Genomic DNA, 25,117 nt, shown 5'->3' with positions numbered 1-25,117 from the left:
TTCAATAATCTTTGTGTATTTTAGTCTACAGTTCACATCTGAGAGCTGCTCAACTTTTATTCGCTTTAAAACTTTCTTTCATGTCATTCTTTTCAATGTGAAATTCAATTTTATCCTGCTCAAGACTAAATAGTGATCACTTCCAATTTCAAATCCTCTGTACACTCTGGTGTCCTGCACCAGGGAGAAAACATCACTATCAACAATAACATAGTCAATGAGACTTTTCTTATTCCTTGCCTCTTCTCTCCATGTGAATTTGTGCACATTTTTATGTTGGAACATGGTGTTAGTAATAACCAGTCCATGTCCTGAGCAGAAATCCAATAGATATTTGCCATTATTATTAGCTTTGCTCTTTTCTCCAAATTTTCCCAAAATATTTTTGTATGTCTCACAATCATTTCCTACTCTGCTATTCAGATCCCCAACAAGGACCAACTTTTCCTTTTTCATTGTGTCAGTTGCTTTTTCTAAAGCCTCAAAAAATTCCTCCACTTCTACCTTAATAGAACCTTCTGTGAAACCATAGGCACAAATAAGTCTCATTGTCCAGTTCCCCATTCTCATATTTGCCCACGTTACTCTACTTGAGACTGACTGCCATTCAAGAAGATTAGCCTCGTATTTTGTGTTGAATACTATGGCTACTCCTTCTTTTCCTTGATTGTCATTGCCTGAATATAACATTTTGTATATATTGCTCAGAAAGATCTCACCAGTTTTTGTCTTTTTTGTTTCAGTCACCCCTATTATGACGATCTGGTACTTATCTAATTCCTCAGCTAGCTCCATTTCTTTGCCATTCGGGATTCTTACATTGATAGTACCGATCTTTAACTCTGGTGATATTGAGTTGGGGTTTGTTTTCAGATTTGTTCCAGTAGCTGACTTTTCGCTCTTCACCCTGGTGAAAACAACGGGGGCCTTGTTTAACCGGGCGATGCCCCAGCCGACATGAAATTTTGTCATGTTGTACCATCATTTTTTATTTTGGTTTAATCAATAAGAATACAATTTGGTCGGCTAAATCCCAAATTGCCAGCCTATGCTCGTTCGTTCAGTATCCAAGTAGATACCCAACAGGGTGCACCACGAGAAGGTGAGGATTGGACATTAGGTCAGAAGCCCTGGTTGGTTCTCTGCATTCCTTTAAAGGCTATGTGGAGGTCTCCTCTCAGTTATACAGCTTTGACCCTTAAGCACCCCAGATCTTATACATTATTCATATATTGCCAATACATACTATTTTTTTAACTGTTTGAGTTAATTTAATTCCTTTCACTTTTCCATTTTGTTGTGTAATTCTCAGAATTATGAATCTCTAATATAATTTATTATAAGCCTAAACATTTGTCATGAATCATTTAATTGTGAGTAAATTCTTTTTAAAATTTTTAATTACTTTGTTAGAAATGTGAATCTTGAACACACACAGTAATCTGCTGTTTACTTGATCACCTCAGGAAGAGAGTTTGCCATTCTGATAATTGAAGTATAATTACGTGGTACTGTACCAGAATTTGAGTGTCATGCAAGAGTGAATCTTGAAGGTTGGATAAGCAGTAGATTATTTGTCTGTGTGTGTATGTTTAAGATTCTTGTTCAACACACACAAGATGGTGTAGCACCTTTAACTATTAGCACTATATATAAGTAGAGAGAGAGAGGTCAGTTATTTTAAAAATAACTGGAAGTTATAGTCCGTGGGGAAACACTTTGTGATTAAGACTACATCAAAGCAGAGGTGGACAGAATGAAAGAGGGGGAGGAGAAGAAGCAGGCCAGTGAGCAGTCAAATGCAGGATGTGAATGGATATTGGACAACTACTGCTCACATTACATGTGTTGTAGAAATGGGTGGATAATGGATGGCAGCTGAGAACAGCACCCATGAAAATACCTGTTGAAAAATAATAATAGACTTAGACAACTATGGGAACTCTTGAAGTGAGTCTGTCAGAGAGGGATCACTGATTAGCCAAGCTGTCCACTTCTGAATCTGTAGCAGGTTTATATTAGAGAAACTTCTGGGAAAAAAAAATAATAATAAATAAAATGCAAAGTAGCAAGTACAAACCATATATAAAGCTGCATTCATAGTAGCCTGTCATATCTGTACATCTGCAAGATTATCCATCTAAAAGTAGAGAACCCAAACTACATAATTGCAAATTAACCCATATTGATTAGGGATAAAAAAAAAAAAAGCTAGCAGATCATGTACTCAAGACCATCTTCATGAAGTAAGATGGAGAAAAACCCCAATCTTAAAAATATTCTACTTCAGAAATGAGACTAATCTATTAAATACTCTTCATCTAAATAAATTTGGCTATAAGAAAAGTCATTATCAAGCCAATAAAAAGAAAAAAGTAAACCAGACATCTTTGTCTGCTCCTAGAGGACAATGTGAGAGTCTTAGAATGCTGTCTTCAACTTCATTTCTGTACACCTTTGAGATTACCATATTTGCTGGCATATAAAATGCACTTTTTTTCTTTAAAAATAGGTCTGAATAACAGGGTGCGTCTTATATGCCAATACTCAGTTTTTTATTACTTTCAATACTGGAAATTTCTCTGTTCCGAGTTACATGATTTCTTTCTTACTTCCTTGTAGTGTGTGTGTGTGTGTGTGTGTGTGTGAGTGAGAGTATTCCAATTGCGTAGAGTTCAGTGGATGCGCATGCACTGTCATCGACAATAACAGCTGTGCTCCAAACTTTCCAATTGTTGTCGCGGTTGTTGTGAACGGTGATAAATTTCTGCTGTTAAATTTTCTCTAAATTTCTTGGCAAATTATGGCTGAAAAACATTGCCATTGCTACAATATTGCATACAAGAAAATGGAAACAGGGCTACAGAGAGATCTAAAAAAAAGCAACTCACAGTAAATATAACCTACGATAAATTTTTGGGTTTTGATGAAGAAGATTAAAAGTTGGGCACTCTTTGTTGTTATTTGTTGAAAGTAGACCTACTTATTACTTTATATTTGGAATACTGTGAATTCATTATAATATTCAGTGATAAAGTTTTTTTCCTAAAAAATGTGACTAAGACGCACCCCCTTTTACAAAAAAAAAGGGGGATGCATCTTATACGCCAGCAAATATGGTAATTTCAAGATTGTTCTAACCTTGAGAATGGCTCTGTGAAGGGGGAGAGAATGAGGATATGTCTTGTTCAATTCAATAAATTCTAACACTTGACAGTAAAAACTACATTAAACAGAATGATGGGGAAAGAGAATGTTATCAGAATGTGTGTTTGATGCTAGAATGGTAAGGAAGAAAAATAACCAAAGGAAGACTCTTTGGTTCTGAAATTAGTTTATATATACTGTCATGGACTGTGTCATCGAATGTGTTAACTCTTTCCTTTTTTTTTTATCTGAACAGGTTCTTATCCATCCCCAAGCCTGTGCATTTGGTGTTTCACTATGCTACATATGTGGAAATTAAGATTAAGTTTTCATGCATTTGAATGAATCAGACTAAAATATGTCTTTGCAATATTTTATCTGTGCGTGCGTGCATGTGTGTGTGTGTGTGAATTCAATATTGAAGTATTAAGACTTTATAAAATAATGCCCTTTTACTCACTCACACATTGAAATCTTAAAATTATGGGTTAAGCCTATTTTTAACATTAGCATTAAAATATCTGCAGACATGAATTCAACATATTCAATCAGTAAATCAGATATGCGCACAAAAGGATCAGTAATATGGAAAAACTTGACAGTCTCATCATCAAATTCCTGACATGTATTATCCTTGTACACCTGCAAGGGGTGTACAAGGATAGTACTACATGAAAAATTTACATCATTACCAACTTCCTATCTACAATTTTCCTCCAAATCAGTCTGTTACTTGTCAAGACTCCAACATTATCAGATCATTTCTACTGTCTAAGGCACTTTGTGCTGTATCAATCCACCTATATCTTGGTCTTCCTCTGGGTAGTTTTCCAGCCAACCTGGCAGAGAACACTTGTTTTGCTAATCTTTCCTTTCCCATTCTGTTTAAGTGACCATACCACCTGAGATTAGCTCTGCTAATGCATTCCTGGATGCTGACAATGTCAAGTTCTTTCCTAATATCCTCGTTTTTAATATGATATTGCCATTGATGCCATCTGTTCACGCCTCTAATCTTTCTCAGGACTCTCATATCTGCGGTCTCTAGTCTTTGGTCAAGTGTTTTACTTCTGACCCAGCTATCAGATGCATAAGTTAAAATTGGTTTGAACACTGTCTTGTTTACAGCTAATTTAGTGTTCCGACTAATTTCTCTCTTATTCCATATGAATTTATTCATCATCATCATCATCATCATCATCATCATATTCCTGCATGTACCCTCAAGGGGTATACAGGATATGATAGTACTACATGAAAAAAATTACATCATTATTAATTTCCTATCTACAATTTTCCTCCAAATCAGTCTGTTACTTGTCAACACTCCAATATTATCAGATCTTATATTTCTATCGTCTAAAGCACTTTGTACCGTATCAATCCACCTATATCTTGGTCTTCCTCTCGGTCGTTTTCCTGCCAACCTGGCAGAGAACACTTGTTTTGCTAATCTTTCCTTGCCCATTCTGTTTAAGTGACCATACCACCTGAGATTAGCTCTGCTAACGCATTCCTGAATGCTGACAATGTCTAGTTCTTTCCTAATATCCTCGTTTTTAATATGATATTGCCATTGATGCCATCTGTTCACGCCTCTAATCTTTCTCAGGACTCTCATATCTGCGGTCTCTAGTCTTTGGTCAAGTGTTTTACTTCTGACCCAGCTATCAGATGCATAAGTTAAAATTGGTTTGAACACTGTCTTGTTTACAGCTAATTTAGTGTTCCGACTAATTTCTCTCTTATTCCATATGAATTTATTCATCATCATCATCATCATCATCATCATCATATTCCTGCATGTACCCTCAAGGGGTGTACAGGATATGATAGTACTACATGAAAAAAATTACATCATTATTAATTTCCTATCTACAATTTTCCTCCAAATCAGTCTGTTACTTGTCAACACTCCAATATTATCAGATCTTATATTTCTATCGTCTAAAGCACTTTGTACCGTATCAATCCACCTATATCTTGGTCTTCCTCTCGGTCGTTTTCCTGCCAACCTGGCAGAGAACACTTGTTTTGCTAATCTTTCCTTGCCCATTCTGTTTAAGTGACCATACCACCTGAGATTAGCTCTGCTAATGCATTCCTGGATGCTGACAATGTCAAGTTCTTTCCTAATATCCTCGTTTTTAATATGATACTGCCATTGATGCCATCTGTTCACGCCTATAATCTTTCTCAGGACTCTCATATCCGCTGTCTCTAGTCTTGGTCAAGTGTTTTACTTCTGACCCAGCTCTCAGATCCATAAGTTAAAACTGGTTTGAACACTGTCTTGTATACAGCTAATTTAGTGTTCTGACTAATTTCTCTCTTATTCCATATGAATTTATTCAATTGACTTCCCACCATACCAGCTTTGCTGATTCTGTTGTCTATTTCTATATATTTAATTTACCATCTTCAGTAAAAATCGTGCCTAAATAGCTGAAATGTTTTACTTGTTCCACAGGTTCTCCATTCACAACACAGTTGACATTTTCAATGATTCTGCCTATTTTCATTGTCTTTGTCTTTTTATTGCTGACCTTCATACCATATCTATTACAACAACTATTCAATTTAGTCAGAGAATCTTGCAGACTTGTCGCAGATTTATTTAGAAGTATAATATCATCTGCATAAAGCAAAGAGCTGACATTAACATCTCCAATTTTGATATCATATTTATAGATAATGAATAACAGAGGGGATAATGTACATCCTTGTCTCACACCAGATTTAACATTAAACCATCTTCCTGTACTTCCTTCAATTCTAACTGCTGACTCACAACTCAAATAAAGACTAAGTATTGCTTGATATAATGCCCCATTGACACCATATAACTGCAGCGTATTGAATAGCTTCTCTCTTGGCACCTTGTCATATGCCTTTTCCAGATCGACAAAACTTAAATACAGATCTTTGTTATATTCCCATGCTTTCTCGACTATTTGTCGTAAAGTGAAGATCTGATCCTGACTGCCTCTATTTGGCCTGAATCCAGCTTGTTCTTCACCAAGCTTTTCTTCCACAATTTTTCTCAACCGTTTCTCAAGTATACTTGCATAGATCTTGCCAGGAACACTCAGTAGGGAAATACCTCTGTAATTCTCACATGTAGTTTTATTTCCCTTTTTATATATGGGTACTATGAGAGCTCTACTCCAATCATCGGGAATTCGTCCCTCTGCCCAGGCTTTCTGAACTATGCAGTGCAGCCACTGTAAGACTCTTATATCACTATACTTCAGCATTTCTGGTCGAATATCATCTACTCCTGCTGCCTTTCCACATTTCAAGCCTTTGATAGCTTTTTCTACTTCAAGTATGGATATGTATTCCTGACTGCATGCCTGGTCAGTGTTTTTTACCACTGTGCTATCATCACTGCTTGTTTCATTTAGCAGTTTTTCAAAGTAATTACTCCATACTTCAAGGATATCTTTTTCTCCCGTTTTCATGTCACCTTTATCATCTCTAATTCCTTTTATAGCACTCTTTCCTCCATTCTTAAGCTTCTTCAACAACCTCCAGAATATTTTGCCACCTTCTTGATATTTATTTTCTATGTTCTTGCCAAAGTCCTCCCATGACTTTTGTTTAGCTAGTTTTACACAGTGTTTAGCATTCTTGCATTTGTCTCTATATTCTTTATTCAATTGAAGTAATTGAATAAATTGAAGTAATTATTTAATACTTCAAGGATATCTTTTTCTCCTGTTTTCATGTCACCTTTATCATCTCTAACTCCCTTTTACAGCACTCTTTCTTCCATTCCTATGCTTCTTCAACAACCTGCAGAATATTTTGCCACCTTCTTGATATTTATTTTCTATATTCTTTCCAAAGTCCTCCCATGACGTTTGTTTAACTAGTTTTACACAGTGTTTAGCATTCTTGCATTTGTCTCTGTATTCTCTACGAGCACAAGCTGACTTATTTGCCAGGAACTTTTGATATGCTTTCTTCTTTTCTTTCACTGCCTCTTTAACTTCTTGTGTCCACCATGGAGTTATGATTTTTCTATCCTTGCATACAACCTCACCATATGCCTCTCTGGCTGAATCAATCAATCAGGGTTTTCTTCAAGGCGTGTCACTGAATATTTAATGAATTATCCTATATAGGCTGCGCCATTGTTATTTATAATGAATTATCCTATAGGCTGACTGCGCCATTGTTAATATTTATATATGTGTATTATAAATAATATTTCATTTACTAACAATTATTTTTATTTTTGACTCCGAGTGTCCCTATATGTTATTATATTTGCACAAAGAGTTCACTCCAATTGGTGCAATGACTTTAACTCACTCTTTCAGAATCCAACTAATCATTGACTCAATACCAAGTACAAAATAAACACATTTAATAAAACTTAAAACAACATATATACACTTCTAGTAAAAATACATAACTATAATTACAGATTATATGGATCCAAGGCCTTATTTAAAAAAATATAAACTTACTCTTAAGACTAAACACCTTTTCTTTCAAAATCACAAAAAAAAATGTTCATAGTCTTTTTCTCTTTCTGTTAAGGCTCTTTCCAGAAGTTACAAAGTTCTGTACTTCATTTTTTTGGATCCCTTTAAAATTCTTTTTACTGCCTCACACAAAACAAAATCAAGTTCCTTCCTACTTGAATATATCTTGGCCAGTTTATAAAAACTTAGTTTCAAGATTTCCTTTTTATTCTTTACTTATTCCTTCTTGAAACATATTATTTCCACTATTCCTTTTTCGGAATACAATATGAAATTTCCTTTTGACTGCCGCACACAAAAAAATCAAGTTCCTTCCTACTTGAATATATCTTGGCCAGTTTATAAAAACTTAGTTTCAAGATTTCCCTTTTCTTTATTTATTCCTTCTTGAAACATTATTTCCACTATTCCTTTTTCAGAATACAATATGAAATTTCCTTTTAACTGCCGCACACAAAAAAATCAAGTTCCTTCCAGCTTGAATATTCCTCGGCCAGTGTTCTAAAAACTTTCCGAACGCTCTCTTGTTTACCACTGTAACTTGGATACGCAACGCTTTTCTTGTCAGCTGTCAATCAAACATCAAGTTCACTCCGGGAGCATGCGCACTTCAACAACGTCAGAAACTACGCATTGTAATAATATGGCTGACTCGCTGTATCCACCAGCGCTGAAGAAAGTCTTTCACAAACACAAAATTCAACATTTAAAAATACAACAAACTTTCTTATAAATAATACAAATAATCAATTAAGTAAGTACTTCAATATTTTTACTTCTTTACATATTACTTCTAACACAATATTTTCATAACGAGCACATCACAAGTGCAGACACTGCGTGTATGAAAACAAAAACTAACAAGCAAAATTAATACGTAAAAATATTCAGAATTTTTAATATGATTATTTTTACATCAGTTTCATTTTTCTGTGAAAAAAAATTTTTTTTTAAAAGAAATTTTTTTTTTTTAAATATTTAACCTACATCTAAACAAACTTTTAATATTTATTTCTAAATCTTTATATTTTAAGTTCTAATCTAATTATCTAATCATTATGTATATCTTCTGAATCACTAGTTTCAGAATCATCTGATACTAGAGATAATTCTGAACTTTCTTCTTCCAAATTAGTATACTTAAAAATTTCATTTTTATACCTTTCAAACACTTCATTTAAACTACTTGAATGATGTCCTAAATCTATAGAATCATCACTATCAGAATCAGTTTCTACAGGTTTTTGTGATTCTATAAGTTTCTGGGATTCCTTATCCTTACTAACTAAATTTGAGGTATCTTTAACTTCCCTTTTCTTATTTAATCCTATATTTATCAACCTATGAAATTCCGCTATACTTTCATCAATATTAGAATCAATTTGATTATCATTATTCCTACATTGTACATCATCTGAAACATGTGTCTTAGGATTTCTAAAATTTCTTGTATTTTGGTTCATTTTACCAAAATTTAATTTTTTCTTTCGATGCATATTTGAATTATGAATATTAGATCTATTCCCTTTTCTATCATTTAACTTTGAATAAGATTCACAATTAGTATTAGGAAAACTACATTCATCCTTCAATATTTTATTCATATTATCACCTAAAGTAACTAATTATATTAACTAAGTAACTAATTCATATTATCACCTAATTTTTATTTCCCAAAAAGTACCTTTTTAATCTATCAGAATGTACATTTAAAATTTTACTAGGATTATTGACATCTTGAATTCTAAAATTCACAGGAGAAAAATTGTCTAAAATTCTAAATGGACCTAAGGCTTTCTTTCCTAATTTCCCAACTCTTTTAATACTAGATTTATCATCTAACAATACCAAATCACCTGGTACAAAAGATTTATATTTTCTAAAACGATTTATATATTGTCTAGTTTTCTGAGCACTTAATTTACTTATCTCACCTACTAGTCTATGAGTAGTGGAAAACTTATCTATTACTAATTCTAAATATTCATTTATATCACTGTATCCTGTATTTGGAATAACTGAAACAAGTTCATTAGGAAAAACTGGGTCAAAACCATATAATGCAAAAGATGGTTTTTCCTTGATAGCAGAATGAAAAGCAGACCTACATGCAAATAATGTTTGAGAGATATGTGTATCCCAATCATTCATTTTGGTGTTTGCCAACTTTGAAAGTATTTGCTTTATGTTTCTATTTAGTCTTTCACACATACCATTACATTGCGGATGATAAGGTGTTGTAAAAATCTTCTTAACATTAAGCAATTTACATAACTGTAATAATAGTTCAGATGTGAAATTTGCTCCTTGATCTGAAAGTAAGGTCTGAGGAGTTCCATATCTCCAAACTATCATATTCAAAAACTTTCTTGCAATAGTTTTTGCAGATTGGTCTTTCATTGATACTGCTTCAGGAAATCTAGTTAGCATGTCTATGACTACTAGAATATACCTATTTCCTTTTTTAGTAATTGGTAGAGGACCTACTACATCAATAGCAACAGCTTGAAATGGTCTAGTTGGAATTGGAAATGGTTGTAAAGGAGCTTTTCCTCTAAAAGGGGATCTTATTTGGCACTTATGGCATGACTTGACATACGTGAGTATATCACTCTTCATACCTTTCCAGATGTAACGATCCTTTATTCTTTCCAAAGTTCTAGAAAACCCTTGGTGTCCTGCTAAGTCAGAATCATGGAAAGTATACATAATCCAAGGAATCATTTCAGTTGGTGCCAATATTTTCACCTTCAACTTTCCATCTTCCATTTGTCTAGATAAGAGTAACCCATCTTTATCTAAATACAAGTTTTCCAGATTCAAAAACGTATCTAGTTGAGTTTCCTCTTTCAATACTGCCTCATAAATAGTTTTTAGTATGGGATCATCCTTCTGAGCTTGGATAATCTTATCCTTTTCCCAAATTTGTATACTAGGATCCTTATTCTTTAGAGTTTCAATATTAAATACTTGATCACTATCACTAGTATCTAGAAAAACTTCAGGAGACTGCTCTAATTTTCCACTGTCACCTGATTTCCTATCCAAACAGCATTCTACTCCACACAATGATACTGTATTATCAACAAAATTACACACAAACCCATGACGTTTCAGAAAATCAATTCCAAATATTATTTGCACATTTGGATTTGAAGATTCTGGAAGAACAATTAATGAATGAGAAACTTTCAATGGAAAACAAGGAATTGAAATAAAGACATTAATTTGCTTATAAGCTGAAATTTCAGATTCAAATATTCCTTTTAACTTAATTGGATTGCTTAAAACTGAAATATCATTTGGAATTAGAGATTTAATTTTGTTAAATAAGCTATAAGAAATGAGTGAAATGTGTGCACCTGTGTCAAGTAAGATATCACAAGGTACATCTTCAATAAATCCTTGTAATACTGTTAAAGGATTACTTTCATTAGCATAAGGAGCTAATGCTACATCAAACTTTCTTTTATGGTTATAGCTGTCTTTGGCTTTACCCATGTTTAGTGAATAGTTTGACATTTCTGTCCTTGCCAGTATAATATTGGAATAATAACCAATTCCAGATTTACTTTTATTCTCCGATTTCTTATTTTGAAAACAAGATCTATCTCTAACATAACAATCTTTAGCAAAATGACCCTGTTTATTGCATCTAAAACATTTTGGAATGTATCTTCTATGAGATGCTTTATTCCTGTTAATGCCATCAGATTTACAAGAAAAAGATTATCTGTAAGATTTTTGGATATTGATAAATCCGACATCATCTTAAATAGAAGTTCCTGTCCTTGTACTATGGGTCTCTGTTGTCTTTCTATTTCTTCACTCAGAAATGTTTTCAGTTCCTCATATTTTTCCAAATCATGTAATTTTACCCTGGAATCAGATTCTGGAATATCTTTAGTAAAATTCACAGAAGTTTCCTTAGACTTTTTCTTTTTATTTTCAGCTTTACCCCTTTGAAGCTTTTCTTCTCTCATTTTATCAGTACCCACAATGCTAGAAGAATGAGTTTGATTATGCTGAAAAGAATTTACTTGCTTATTGCTTGAGGAATGAAAAATATCTCTTAATCTTTCTTCCTTTTCTTTAACAAGCTCAAAACATTGTTCAAGGTTTCTAACTTTTTTCTTATACGCTGTTTCTTTTAAATTATCCTTGAGGCCAAGCCTAAATTGATTAAAGAGCAACCATTCTAAAGAGGATTTCTCTTCAGATGAAATATTAAATCCATGAGCAATGGTCCATAATCTATGATAATATTCAGAAACAGATTCCTTATTACCTTGGATACACTGTTGAATCTTCCAAATGTTAGGCCCTAATTCTCTTACATTTGAAAATTCTGATATTAGCAAACTTTTAAAGGTTGCATAATTGTCAGTATCTCTTAGTAAAGGAGATGTATTTAAAAATGTTTTGGCTTTTCCCAACAATTTATTACGAAGTATAATTAACAAGTGAAAATCTGACCAATTTCCTAAATCTTTAATTTTTTCTGCATACCTAAAAAATGTTTCTATGCTTTCACTACTATCACCTGAGAAAGAAGGTATTACTAAGGTTGGATTTATTAACCTAAAAAATTCTTCATCATTAACTGAAGGAACTTTACTACTAATATTACTATTTTCTGTAGCCATTTTTTTTTTTGATTTGAGTCAAGATTTGCCTTTTGGATTCTAAAATAGTTTAGTCATAACCAATTATCCTGTCGTCGACTGCGCCATTGTTAATATTTAATGAATTATCCTATATAGGCTGCGCCATTGTTATTTATAATGAATTATCCTATAGGCTGACTGTGCCATTGTTAATATTTATATATGTGTATTATAAATAATATTTCATTTACTAACAATTATTTTTATTTTTGACTCCGAGTGTCCCTATATGTTATTATATTTGCACAAAGAGTTCACTCCAATTGGTGCAATGACTTTAACTCACTCTTTCAGAATCCAACTAATCATTGACTCAATACCAAGTACAAAATAAGCACATTTAATAAAACTTAAAACAACATATATACACTTCTAGTAAAAATACATAACTATAATTACAGATTATATGGATCCAAGGCCTTATTTAAAAAAATATAAACTTACTCTTAAGACTAAACACCTTTTCTTTCAAAATCACAAAAAAAAATGTTCATAGTCTTTTTCTCTTTCTGTTAAGGCTCTTTCCAGAAGTTACAAGGTTCTGTACTTCATTTTTTTGGATCCCTTTAAAATTCTTTTTACTGCCTCACACAAAACAAAATCAAGTTCCTTCCTACTTGAATATATCTTGGCCAGTTTATAAAAACTTAGTTTCAAGATTTCCTTTTTATTCTTTACTTATTCCTTCTTGAAACATATTATTTCCACTATTCCTTTTTCGGAATACAATATGAAATTTCCTTTTGACTGCCGCACACAAAAAAATCAAGTTCCTTCCTACTTGAATATATCTTGGCCAGTTTATAAAAACTTAGTTTCAAGATTTCCCTTTTCTTTATTTATTCCTTCTTGAAACATTATTTCCACTATTCCTTTTTCGGAATACAATATGAAATTTCCTTTTAACTGCCGCACACAAAAAAATCAAGTTCCTTCCTACTTGAATATATCTTGGCCAGTTTATAAAAACTTAGTTTCAAGATTTCCCTTTTCTTTATTTATTCCTTCTTGAAACATTATTTCCACTATTCCTTTTTCGGAATACAATATGAAATTTCCTTTTAACTGCCGCACACAAAAAAATCAAGTTCCTTCCAGCTTGAATATTCCTCGGCCAGTGTTCTAAAAACTTTCCGAACGCTCTCTTGTTTACCACTGTAACTTGGATACGCAACGCTTTTCTTGTCAGCTGTCAATCAAACATCAAGTTCACTCCGGGAGCATGCGCACTTCAACAACGTCAGAAACTACGCATTGTAATAATATGGCTGACTCGCTGTATCCACCAGCGCTGAAGAAAGTCTTTCACAAACACAAAATTCAACATTTAAAAATACAACAAACTTTCTTATAAATAATACAAATAATCAATTAAGTAAGTACTTCAATATTTTTACTTCTTTACATATTACTTCTAACACAATATTTTCATAACGAGCACATCACAAGTGCAGACACTGCGTGTATGAAAACAAAAACTAACAAGCAAAATTAATACGTAAAAATATTCAGAATTTTTAATATGATTATTTTTACACTTTCTTCTTTTCTTTCACTGCCTCTTTAACTTCTTGTGTCCACCATGGAGTTCTGATTTTTCTATCCTTGCAGACAACCTCACCATATGCCTCTCTGGCTGAATCAATCAATCAGGGTTTTCTTCAAGGCGTGTCACTGAATATCCAAGGTTTGGTTCCTGTTCTCAAACTCTTCATTTTTTCTTCAAATAATCTTTGTGTATTTTAGTTTATACTTCACATCTGAGAGCTGCTCAACTTTTGTTTGCTTTAAAACTTTCTTACATGTTATTCTTTTCAATATGAAATTCAATTTTATCCTGCTCAAGACTAAATAGTGATCACTTCCAATTTCAAATCCTCTGTACACTCTGGTGTCCTGCACCATGGAGAAAACATCACTATCAACAATAACATAGTCAATGAGACTTTTCTTATTCCTTGCCTCTTCTCTCCATGTGAATTTGCGCACATTTTTATGTTGGAACATGGTGTTAGTAATAACCAGTCCATGTCCTGAGCCGAAATCCAACAGGTATTTGCCATTATTATTAGCTTTGCTCTTTTCTCCAAATTTTCCCAAAATATTTTTGTATGTCTGACAATCATTTCCTACTCTGCTATTTAGATCCCCAACAAGGACCAACTTTTCCTTTTTCATTGTGTCAGTTGCTTTCTCTAAAACATCAAAAAATTCCTCCACTTCTACCTCAGTAGAACCTTCTGTGGGACCATAGGCACAAATAAGTCTCATTGTCTAATTCCCCATTCTGATATTTGCCCACATCACTCTACTTGAAACTGCCTGCCATTCAAGAAGATTTGCCTCGTATTTAGTGTTGAATATTATGGCCTTGTCCTTGATTGTCATTGCCTGAATATAACATTTTGTATTTATTGCTGAGAAAGATCTCACCAGTTTTTGTCTTTTTTGTTTCAGTCACCCCTATTATGTCGATCTGGTGCTTATCTAATTCCTCAGCTAGCTCCATTTCTTTGCCATTCAGGCTTCTTATCTTGATAGTACCGATCTTTAACTCTGGTGTAATTTCAGTCTTCAGGCACAAAATTTTACAACACATTTACCCTAAAGGTAAATTAATTTATCCATAGGAAGTTTCTAATAAAGAAAATACAGGAAACTAATATTCTTTCCTGATACTTAATTTTTCCCTTATGAAGATAAGGGAAACATGTATATTTCCTTTCTTGTTTACATATATCCATTCCTATTTTTCACTTGTCATAATGTATCTCTTCTACTTGTGTCATGATATGAAAAGAACAACTGATGGATACATGTAGAACATACATTAAGAGAAGTGAAAAATAGGAATGGATATATGTAAATGTTTCTCTTATCTTCATAAGGGAAATATTTACATAAGAATACTGAGTATGCTTAATAATTTACAACTGTATGAATAATGTCACTGCAAGGTAGGTATCACAAAGAGCAGCTTTGTAATTAATATTATTATTATCTGAAACCTCCAGGGAGTCAAGTGCGCTCATCAAGAGAGGCTATTAACCACTGAAAACTAGCTGTCATACCTTCCCTTAAATTCATTCACACCAGATGCACTCACTCACTGCTCTGCGAGAGAAAAACCTAGCTCTTATCCCTTTCTTGACTGCAAATAAATTTAACTTCCATGGATGGCCTCATGTTCTCTCTCCACCTTCCATATAACAAAAAATTTCATCAGACGATATCCTATAACACCAAAAGTTTATAGACCTTTATCATATCATCCCTCTTTCTCCTGTTAACGAGAGTCTATAATCCACATACTTGCAATCTGTCCTCATAATCTAAATTCCATAATCTGGATATAATCTTTGTAACTTCTCTTTGCACCCTTTCAACAGCTTCTTTATCTCCTTGAAATCCAGGAGACCAAATCTGTGCACAGTAATCCATGTGCGGTCTTTTCAAAGCCTTACAAAGAGGCAAAATGACTTCCTTATTCTTACATGTCAAGGTTTGCTTCAACATTGCAATTATCCTCTGAGTTGTATTTGCAACTTTTGCTATGTGACCTTTGAACTATTCCTACCCACCAATATGCCAAGATCCCTTGCCTCCTCAGTTTCTTGTAGCATAGCCCCCACTAGTACAATATGCCATTGGAAATCTCATCATGCCAAAGTGTATAACTTTACACTTACTAACATTAAACTGATAGCCATTTTCGTTTGCCCAAAATTCCAGCCTGTTTAAATCATTTTGTATGTGCTGAATATCAGTAACATCCCTGATTGCCTTGCCTATCTTTGTAGCATCAACAAGCAATTGCACATCTGATGTTAGACCCTGTTTGATGTCAGTGTATAGATTGAACAATAATGGCCCAAGAACTGAACCCTCAGTACATCACTGATCACCTTAAATCTGGCAGATTCACACCCACTGTATAACATTTTTTGATATCTGTCTGTCAGCCATCCCCTGATCCAAGTCAAGAGTTTATATTCCAATCCCATATTCTTCACTATGCAACAGTCATTTGTGTGATATCCTATCAAATGCCTTATTGAATTTTTCTTAGAAAAATTCAGCATTATTATAGTGTATCCATTCCCTTTATCCAACTTTGCCTTAATATTGTTATAAAATATGAGCAAATTGCTAAAACATGACCTTCCTTTAGTAAACCCATGCTGCTCTTTGCAGAGTATAGCTTGTTTCTCTAACCATTTCTGTATGCAAGTTCTTACCGACTTCTCTAAAATCTTCACTACCATACCAGAGACACTGATAGGTCAGTAGTTAGACACATCAGTTTTTGCTTTAGACACAACCCTTGGACAATGGAACTATCATACATTCCTTCCATTCCTGTAGTATCATTTCTAAACTGTCCATGTGGTTAGCCTAGTGGCTATGCACTTCGCAACCATATGCCTGGGGAAGGTTTGATTCCCATCGCTGACGTGAGCAGCTTAAGGATCATCCTCAGCCATATAGCCATGTTAGGCGGTCTTGGGCGTGGACAGCAGGGTTCCCCCCCCCCCCCAGTTTATCTGGGGTTTTTCATCCCGCAAGCAGGCAAACTGGCCCCATGAACATACGGATCTACAGCCATAAATACTTAACCCCCCATGAGGGGGATCAACCCACCCCAGTAGGGACGAGGGAGAAAAGGGAGGAAACTTCATATGAATAAATAAAAAATAACTTCCTAAACTGAGACTTAAGTTATACAAACATGTGAAAATCCTTGCTAATTCAGCTGAACATTCATTTAGCAAATGGGCTGATATTCCATCTGCCGCTAGTGACAAATTCTTATCCAGGTTGTGCAACAGCTCTTCAACCTCATTTTCATGAACCTCTAAAACTCTTCATCTAATGTTGCAGTAGCACTGCGCACTATGCTACATACACCTCGTTGATACATCTTAGCAAAGTGAGCACTCGTTAACTTAACAATCTCATTAGCTTCTAACACTAGAGGACCATCTGCATTCAATAAAGTTATTTTTGCACATTCATTTTATTTTATTTTGCTTGCGGCATAACAATAAATTTTTTTTGGATTGCCTTTAGCTTGCATGGCCAGTTTCTTTTTATACTCTGATTTAGCTTTCCACATAACACTCGTTAGTCCGAGCTTTATATATTTCATAACTTCTTTTGCTCTTACTCTCACGATATTTTTTCCACATCATCTTCTTGTGGATCTTTTGCTTAATAAGATTGCATGTCCATTTCATGCCCAATCTATTTATTCTTCGAACACTAGGGATACATTTGGATACCACCTCATTTAAGCACTTTGTCAAAGATTTCCATGCATTACTGAGATTTTTACTATTCAATAACTGATACCATGGAACCAAAGATAGTATTCTCCTAAGTTGGTCATGATTTCCAGCTTTGTAGTTCAGCATATAACCTGTTCTAATATGAACATCAACATAATTAGATATTTCCCAAGAAAGCACAACATGATCACTGTCACCAACTGTTGGTAAGATAGCGATATTCTTAACAGAGATCCCTTCTGATGCTATGAACAAATCCAACACTCCTTGACCTCGAGTCCTTCTTTCACATGCTGCTTGAGAAAATTGTCTCACAACAATTCAATAAATTCCTCTTCTTATGATGAGATTTCTCATCTACCCAATCAATGTTTGAAAAATTATTCAATTATCCCCTCCCCTCATTGATTTGATGTTACCCATAATGATCACTTGTTTGGTACCCATAAGGCTAAATTGGCAGGGCATTTCATCATCCCCTGCAACTGAGCTGCCAGGTCTGTATCAATACCCTACTATGTCTTTCATTTTCTTAGCCTCTCCACCAGATACTCAAACTCACCGCTACATGGGACATTGTATTTTTTTTTGCATTTCTACCCTAACTGGACTTAAGTCATCTGATTTCATTAGTAGTACTCCTTCTCCTCTCCCCATCTCATCTGTTATTCCTAAGAATAGTATACCCATTACACTCGACCCCAGTTACCATATCTGATTCTGATAGCCAGGTTTCACTAATGGCAACAATCTTAGGCCACATCATATTCATTAAAGCAACGAACTCAACCCCTGTGTTTCTGATGCTCCTGTCATTTGTGTATAGACAAATTCCTATTCTTATAATTAGATATGCAGTCCATTTGGCCTTGTTGTAGAACTTTCTCTTTTCCCCTCCTCCCAGACATACTTAAAGGTCCAAACCTAAAGCATATATTTCCACCTCTTTGTCACATACATAGTCATGTTTGAAGATATTTCATATCTTTATGACATTTGCACATCATAGGTAAACTGTTACACACATTTTCCCCATTCCTCCTTTGCTGATTTAGTCTCCCTGACTCTGCATTAGGTCTTATACTAAGAAGTAATTTTTCCAGTCTCCTGATGCCAAATCTATTTAAGTGCAGGCCATCCCTCTTATACAAGTCTTGTCTTCCATCAAACTCACTCCACACATTGCTTGCATCCATTTCTTCTACACAGTCTACATGTGAAATCATTTGCTATCATCACCTTCCTTCTTAACTCGATACTATCATATCTGAGTAGCAAACCTACAATTTTTACTCTCTCACATTTCTTTCTCACTTCTTCCAACAGATCTTTTGTGTATTTTTTAAGTAGCAACAAATATATTATTTCATAATATATTTGTTGCTACTTAAATTATTAGTACCTACCAGAACTACCATCTCTTTTACTTTTCTTTTTTGTTTTTCAATTACATTCGTCATATCTTTAATTTTTGTCCCCAGGAAACTAGAAGTGGTTGGCAAGTGCAAATTTTAAGATTGAATCACCCTACCATATCACCTCTTTTTTTTCTTAGATTTTAACTGACATACTTTTGTTATTAATATAATGATTACCAAGTTCAGTGCTTTCCTGCCTGTTCTGATCCTTTTTCTTATCCTAAGTTTTTCCACTTTTTCTAATAATTTCTTTTAATCAAGATATTTCAAATGTCAGCTTATTCTCAGTTAATTATTATCATCACTGCAGCAGTGTTTTTGTTCATCAGGACAAACATTCTCCTCAGTAATAACAAATTGAGCTTTAGACACTCGTCACTGCCATGTTGTGACGAGTTTTTGCTGCCATTCTTAAAAGGAGTAAAAAATAATGATATTTCTGCAATTATGTTATGAAATGCTGTAATACAACAATTACACTAAAAACTATAATAATATACTAAAAGTACACCATCTAAGAAAACACTTAATAAATCAACAAAAAGCACAGATCTTTCAGGATCTTACTAACAGCAGGTCTTTTCACCAGATGGCCTCGAACCCAACCATGGCAGTAATGGCAAACAAGACATGTTATCATTGTCGATGCCTGTTTAACATAATCTTCAGAAAAACAGCATGTATAGATATTTTAATTCCACTGATGTAAGAGGTATGTATATTTTAATTCCTCCTTGATGGTGTTGAATGAAGTATTGTTGCCATTGGTGACCAACCTTGGGGCATAGCTAGACTATAGTTTTGCTAGTCTTCTACTGATAACAAAACTGCAAGCACTGTTGCTGTACTCTCCACATTAAGGGTATCATTTACAAGTCTTCATTCTCATTTACATATATCTATTCCTTTTTCACTTCTCTTAGCATGTCCTCCTTATACACATGTTCATAGCTGTTTTTCTCATGCCACACTACAATCTGTATAGAATTTGTTCTGACAAACAACTTAAAATCTTATCAGCATAATGATATATAATATTTTATTTCAATTTAATTTGAACTAACAAATAAAATTTTTCTGTAGACAAATTATGTAAAGATGTTTAAACAAACTTAACCATCTTTACACCAAGATCTAGGTGCATTGGTATAGTTAGTAGTTCCTTAAAAGATCAAAATGCAAGATTTGATAATATTGGAGATCTAATAAATAACAGGTTAATTTAGGTGAAAATAGTCTCCTGTACATTCCTTCAGAGTTCATATCAGGAAATAATGATAAAATCTTTATTAAGTGTTGCCTTCATGTTAAGCTAATTCATCAACCAATAATATTGTTTACATGAGTACATAGGTTTTGATTTTTAATACATTTCTTTAACTTGCAGTGTGCATTTGGAACAAGGCCATAAAACCTTAAGTGTGACCTCAGCTCTACTACACTCCAAACTCTTCAGGAAATTGGTTGATTTTGATAATCACTTGGATGATATCACCCAGGACTGGAGCAACCAGGTTATAAATGAGGAAATTTCACGATGTTTATAGCATGGCATGGAGTTAATGCATTCATGACTGACTACAGTGCAAGCTGTAACTTCCCCCCAGAGGTTTCTTTTTTCTTGAGGAGCCTTTATTTAGAGTGTGTTTCAAGTGGCCTTGAACCAGTTATAAAGCAAAGGACTTAATCCAGTTTAGTGTTCCCATTACTTCCATGTTTTTGAAAATGGAGTGTGAGATCTTTCCCTTAAAGATGTATGTATTTTATATTGAATATCAAAGTTTGAAATTAGGAAAGAGATCATAGAAATGTACCAGAGTTTAAATGAACTTTTTTTGTATATTTGAGAAAGAAAGAAATATAGATATTATGAATGCATTCATTTATAGAACCTCACAGTTTAACAATCTCACATATACTTCTAATAAAATAGCTCTCCTTTATAATATCTGTATAACCAAATAGTCATCAAAAAATGAATAATCTGTTAAGTTTTGGGCATATTTATTGAAATCTTTCTGTGATAACATGCCAGATTGTAATTCTTTGTTTATAGGACCAGTTGTATTATAGACCTATCTGGTTGTGAGGTAATTTACAAATAAAATGGTCCTTCTCCCTTTCCTTTGTTTTCCTTTTTTATATATGTAATTGAACTTTTCAAAACTGTTTCTCAAATTTGAATTGTCTTTCTTAATGAATTCTTTGTTTCTCATGTATATTTGGTTGTGATGATATGTGTTACACCTAAGTTTTCCTGGCCTGAAAACTTCACACTGTTGAAATATGCAATTACCTCTCCCTTTTTTGTAAAAAAAACGAAAAGAAAGTAAAGAGAATTTTTTTTTATTTAATGTGAGATAGACTTCAGGAACTTTCAAGTTTGAAACTTGTGTTCTTCAAGTCAAGTCATAAGCAACTAGAACTACTCAGTTTCTGTTAGAAGAAAAGAAAGCACAAATCAACTCTGACCCTCATTCTGTTTATAGTCCATTTCTGGGACTTTCTACATGCAGAAAAAGATATCATATGTAAGTTGCTATCATGTCAATGTGTCATTTTACAGCACTTAAAAATTCTACCTGTTTGTGATTAATGAACCTATTACCACTTTGTCAGTATAGAGTCAGTAAATGCCAATTACTGTTGCAGCAACTTTGCGTTGCTAGATATAATTAATTTCACAAAATTGTGAAATTTGTTTAAAGAGATGATAAAGTTTTACAGTGTAGTGCCAAACTTACTTTATGGATTTCACTCCCAAATAGTCCCTTCCATCATTAACTGATCGTTTGAAAAGTTTTCTTGACTCTCACCAACTGTTCTCAGTGTTTTGAGTTACTATATTGTAGTGAGAAGTGCATTCATAGTAATCTAAATAGGCATTACGTTCTGTTCATCAATGTGATTGCTATGTAATAAATATTGTTTTTAGTAAATTTGTGTAACACGAAGTTGTTGCATTGACCCAAATGAAATCATTCACTTTACTTAAAAAACTGGAGCGGTAGCTCTTTGGGTGTTTGTAAAGTTATACACATTGAAAATCCTAAACTACAAAGCTTTAACCTTCTTGTACTCTTTTTTGTCAGTAAATAGAATTTTTAGTATTTTGATCAAAAATGATTTCAGAACAAATGAAATGGTAGGAATAATCCCCTGTCACATTATGAATCCCTGCACTACTGATGAGCCTGCATATTTAGATAGAACTTCTCACTATATTATATGATAAAGCACACTAGTTTCATCTTGCAACTTTGGATGAATTAATGTATTTATGTACAAAAAAAAGGCCTAAATATATATGTATTTATCATAAATTATCTGAAAACACATTTTTGATTCTTTGCATCATATTTTTTGCATTATTACTGCAGTATACTTTTTTGTATTTATTTATTTTTTTACATATCTATATTTGAAATTTATTATCATAAGTGAACTAGAATTATGGTTCATTTGGTTTCATTTAAGTATTAGGGTTGTTATGTGTTATTCCTAATGACATGAAAGTATTAATAATCCAGATTATATTAGTCTTATTGTTTGATAGGCTGCATTTGATGTGCAGTAGGCTTCGTTTAATGTGATCATTTTACAATGAGGTTTGATGAAAATTAGCTGTTACTTTTTGTGATGATATTGAATAAAGTCCTTGCCCTGGCTTTTTATTAACAAGTGATTTATCAAGAACCAGGTTTTTTATTTGAATAGTACTGTCAATCAAAATTATAGCCAGCTATGATTTTTGGTTTTTAATTTTTTAATTTTATTTATTAAAGTGGTGGCTAGTATTGAGTGTTTTCATGAGCTTTTTAGCCAGCTCTCTTTCTCTTACTGAATTCATATAAGAGGAATCCTTACTTTTGAAGTTGATTATATCGTTTGCAGTATATTATTCTTTGCCGTGGATTTTTACTTTTTTACAATTTGTATAATAAAAAACAAATAATGATTTCTTAAATATCTATTGTATTTAGTCATGTCAAGAAATAAGATTTGTTGGCTGGTTAACTGAATTTTAATTATAAAACTGTTTCAGAAATCATTTGACATGTTAATCTAAAGGACTAGTAAAACTGAGGTTCTGATTATTTTGAGGGCCATCAAATAACTGGATAAACAGTAGACCATGAATTACACTGTCTGACTAGAATGAACAAGTATTTAATAGGCTAACTAGTTAAAAACAAAAAATATATACACACACACACATGTTGATAATGCTGCAATTATTATCAATAAAATATAGTGACATTTAGCTATAAAACAATGAGAAATACAAGAACATGATATTACAAGCATTATATTATAAGAAAAGAGATGTCAGGTTATTGTTTTAATATGCTATAGATGGCAAACTTGTGTCCCTCCCATTTTATGATCGGATATCACACTATAAAGTTATTTTATGATCAGATATCACGTTATCAAGTTTTGTTTTTAATGGAATATGTTATCAAAACAAATGGACATTTATCTTTGTTTTTACTGGTCATTCTCTATGCAACACTAATTACAAGGAACTGATTCTTCTGTTCTACACACTCACATTCCAATTCCTGTCATATCCTATGTTAATTTTTTTTTTTTTTTCCTCATTATCAGTACACTTAACCATTTAAGTAGATTCTTTGCCAAATGCCATTCTCCAGGCAAAGAATCTTGTCTTTCTCCTTATTGCAGTACCTTTTATACAGCTGCCAGGGATGACCTCTTGTTCTCCCAATGCACTGCACTGCACTGATATATGAGCTTGCTAATCTGATAAGCTCTTCTCACTCATATTTGATCATTCTGTGCACAAAATATATTCTCTGTGTTAAATATATTTTTATTAATTTCTTCTGTTCTTGTTGTTTTTACATTCCACAAAATATTCATCTCTCCGCTATTCTCTTATTTCATTCTTCAGTTTATCTGTTATCACAGTTGCAACTGTTATCTGTATTATTACTTAACCTATTCTCCCTTCCTCCCTCCTCTCTTTCTCTACTAAGGTTTGACCACAATAATCCATAGATCAAGATACTGAATAATTAATATTGTTTGTAATCAATTTTTTTTTTCCCAACTGCTAAAATAGTAAGGCTATTGTTGGCTTGTTGCCTGTCAAGGTTAATATGTTCTTGAATGTAGTTATAGGAAAGGAAGTCTGTTATACACATCTGTACAGTTTCTCACTGGAGCAGTTTTTTTGTTTGTCCTTTCTGGGGGTATCACGGTAGGAGGACAAACAAACAAAAAAAATCTGCCAAGTGAGTTGATCAGTAGAAAAAGTTTAGTAGTAATTTTTCATCAAGTATGAAGTGTGGAAATGATGCCAACATGCTAGATGCATGATCACATCAAATTAATGCATACTGCACATGTATTTTCAAATATTAACTGTGCATACTGCACAGTTAGTATTTGACACTGAATTTATCATAAATAAAATTATTCATACATTGATGGCTGATCAAAATCTCCTACTTGAAACAATTGTTTAATGCCATGACCTAAATGTATTATATGAACAAATATAACAGCAGGTTTTATCATAGTTGTTCAAATGAAGCAACTGCTCAGTGGAAAGTTACCCTCAGCAAAATGAAAAGATATCAACCTGCATATAATATTGTATATATTTAAAAATGTCATTCAAATTAATTTTTTTTAAATTATTCTTATTTTGATTTGTTACAGTTGTTGTATGGGTTGCTGGTTTACAAGTCAAGTATGAATAACTGTTTGTTTAATAAAATTTTTAATAAAGTTGAATAATTATTATTTTGGAAGATGACCTGGTGGTTATCTTAATACATACTTTTCACTTTTATTACATGGTAAACATCAATTAAATTTTCCACAGGTAATAGGTAGTTATATCATGCTCTCTCTCTATTTTGAATACATTCTAGCCATAAATACTGTTACACCTTGAATAGCATAAATCTTTACTCTATCAGTAAATCATTTACAGCTTTCAGCACATACAAACCACATATATAACTTGCATCATGTTCGAAATGTTTGCCTTTAAGCACAGCCAAAGTCTGTGAGGCTACGTGTTGATGGTGGCACACACAACATTCAACAGAAACACTGCCACTGCT

The 25,117-nt window shown here is 33.2% G+C and overlaps 1 protein-coding gene across 1 annotated transcript in view; it reads left to right on the top strand.

Annotated features, from left to right (window-relative positions):
• Positions 1-24,785, top strand: part of EMC8-9 (ER membrane protein complex subunit 8/9) — a 108,847-nt gene extending 84,062 nt beyond the window's left edge. The window contains exon 5 of the mRNA XM_090398345.1: positions 20,404-24,785. Coding sequence (XP_090254471.1) covers positions 20,404-20,563 — 160 coding nt within the window. The 3' untranslated portion in view covers positions 20,564-24,785. The remainder of the gene's footprint in view (positions 1-20,403) is intronic.
• The last annotated feature ends 332 nt before the right edge of the window (positions 24,786-25,117 follow it).

The sequence above is a fragment of the Typopeltis vanoorti genome, chromosome 9 (assembly GCF_054136105.1).
Source record: "Typopeltis vanoorti isolate ZY-2024b chromosome 9, IOZ_Tvanoo_1.0, whole genome shotgun sequence".
NCBI classification, from domain to species: Eukaryota; Metazoa; Arthropoda; class Arachnida; order Uropygi; family Thelyphonidae; genus Typopeltis; species Typopeltis vanoorti.
Note: the sequence above shows the minus strand (reverse complement) of the source record. Positions and strands in the feature narration are given on the sequence as shown.